The 2235-nt window shown below is 43.4% G+C and overlaps 1 protein-coding gene across 1 annotated transcript; it reads left to right on the top strand.

Annotated features, from left to right (window-relative positions):
• Positions 1-693: 693 nt before the first annotated feature.
• Positions 694-1928, top strand: HTR1A (5-hydroxytryptamine receptor 1A). The gene is given in 2 exon segments (XM_030191940.1): positions 694-1396; positions 1399-1928. Coding segments are annotated over 2 exon segments (1233 nt in total).
• The last annotated feature ends 307 nt before the right edge of the window (positions 1929-2235 follow it).

Below are 2235 nucleotides of genomic sequence, written 5' to 3'. Positions count from 1 at the left end.
CGTATACACACACACACACACACGCATACGACGTGGGGGTGGGCGCATATTTTGTTTAGTGAGCTGTAAAAGAAGGCTTGATTACAGTTCCTTATACAGAACATTAACTGATCCGATAGACTGGGTTACAAATGAACAAACCAGATCTCCAATCTTCAGAGCTCCGCCCGCTCTGTTGATGAAACGGACCAGAATACAATGGCAAGGCAGCAAGTGGGATGTGTGAGAGAAGAGGAGAGGCAGAGGGGAGCTCAGGAGCTTCAGCTGCAGCGAGGTGGTACTGTTTTTAGTGACAAGAGAGCAAATAAATGACTGTGCTATGGAATGAAAGCTAGCAACTGCAGGAACAGCGGTAAGAGTTGTACATCCGGAACATCTGCGGCATTACTCTTGCCGAGGCAGTTCATGCTTCAGCCCATTCTGCTGGCCCGGTTCATTTCGGCTATCCCTCAACAGCTGACGTACTCTGCTGCTGCTGCTATATACTGAAGCAATTCAACTCGTCGTCACTTTCCAATGATTGTCCGAACTAGCAAACTGCAGCCTGATGTGCTTTGCCTATGGGTTAGCACGATGACCTTAAGAAAAAGAAGTAGGCTGGAGATCTCGACTCAAAATAACTAAAAAAAAAAAAGTGTGAGACGTCTTCCACTTTCCCCTCCCTTCGTGGTGTGTTCTTCTCATCAACTTGGGATGGATGCATTCAACAACCTACTCTTCCGCCTACTATGCGGAGAAAGGGGATCAGATGAGATCTATGAGATGAACCTGAGTTATCAAGTGACCACTTCTCTGATTTTGGGGACTCTGATATTTTGTTCTATCATTGGTAATGCCTGTGTAATTGCAGCCATCGCATTGGAAAAGTCTCTTCAAAACGTAGCCAACTATCTCATAGGCTCACTGGCTGTCACAGACTTAATGGTTTCGGTGCTGGTACTGCCCATGGCTGCTCTTTATCAAGTGTTGAACAAATGGACTCTGGGACAGGTAACCTGTGATATTTTTAATTCTTTAGACGTGTTGTGTTGTACCTCATCTATTCTTCACTTGTGCGCCATTGCATTGGACAGATATTGGGCTATCACAGATCCAATAGACTATTTGAACAAGCGGACTCCGAGACGAGCTGCTATTCTCATTAGCCTAACGTGGATGATAGGATTTTTAATATCTATACCACCAATGCTGGGTTGGAGAACTCCTGAAGACAGGTCTGATCCAGATGCTTGCAGAATAAGTAAAGATCACGGTTATACCATCTACTCGACTTTTGGCGCCTTTTATATCCCTTTGATACTGATGTTGGTACTGTACGGTAAGATATTTAAAGCAGCCCGATTCAGGATCCGTAAAACTGTAAAAAAAATCGGAAAAAACAAAGTGACAGATACTTGCTTACGGTCTCCCCTGTCACTAAGCAAACGAAAAGCAATGGGGAGCCCAGCAAGAACTGGAAACGCAGCGTTGAGCCTAAACCGAGCACCTGCGTTAACGGGGCAGTAAGACATGAGGTAGATAGCACCGCTTTGGAAATTATTGAGGTTCATCACTGTCATAATTCTAAAATCCACTTGCCTCTACCAAACAATTTAAGCAGCACACTAACTGGCCCCTGCTTTGAAATCAAGAACGAAAAAAATACAGAAACGAAACGAAAGGTGGCTTTGGCCAGGGAAAGAAAAACGGTGAAAACCTTGGGTATCATTATGGGCACTTTCATTTTCTGCTGGCTGCCATTCTTCATCGTAGCTCTAGTATTACCGTTTTGTGAAGATAGCTGCTATATGCCAAAATGGCTTGGTGCTGTCATAAACTGGCTTGGCTATTCTAACTCCTTACTCAATCCTATCATCTATGCCTATTTCAATAAAGATTTCCAAAGTGCTTTTAAGAAAATCATCAAGTGCAAATTCTGTAGGCAGTGAAGACCCCCTGTCTTTAACGCTTGCATTATTGTTATAAATACAGTTCATATACCTCCATGCCTGTGTCCCCTTTGCACCACTAGTGGCCATTCACTCGAGGAATGGCAAAGAATTAACAGCTCAAACCTTTGTATAGACTTGAATGAGCATATTTTTTTGGGAAGAGGGCGGGGATTGTTTATGGTTATACTAGTGAAGTATCTCGGACTAATATAACGTATCTGCTATTGTTAAACCGTGAAATAACGTTAATATACGTGAGATGCTGTTTCCTTCTTCAAAGCATTAGATCTCAGCGAACAGGAAG

This window comes from Microcaecilia unicolor, chromosome 2, assembly GCF_901765095.1.
Source record: "Microcaecilia unicolor chromosome 2, aMicUni1.1, whole genome shotgun sequence".
Lineage (NCBI taxonomy): Eukaryota > Metazoa > Chordata > Amphibia > Gymnophiona > Siphonopidae > Microcaecilia > Microcaecilia unicolor.
This window is presented reverse-complemented; position numbering and strand designations above follow the sequence as displayed.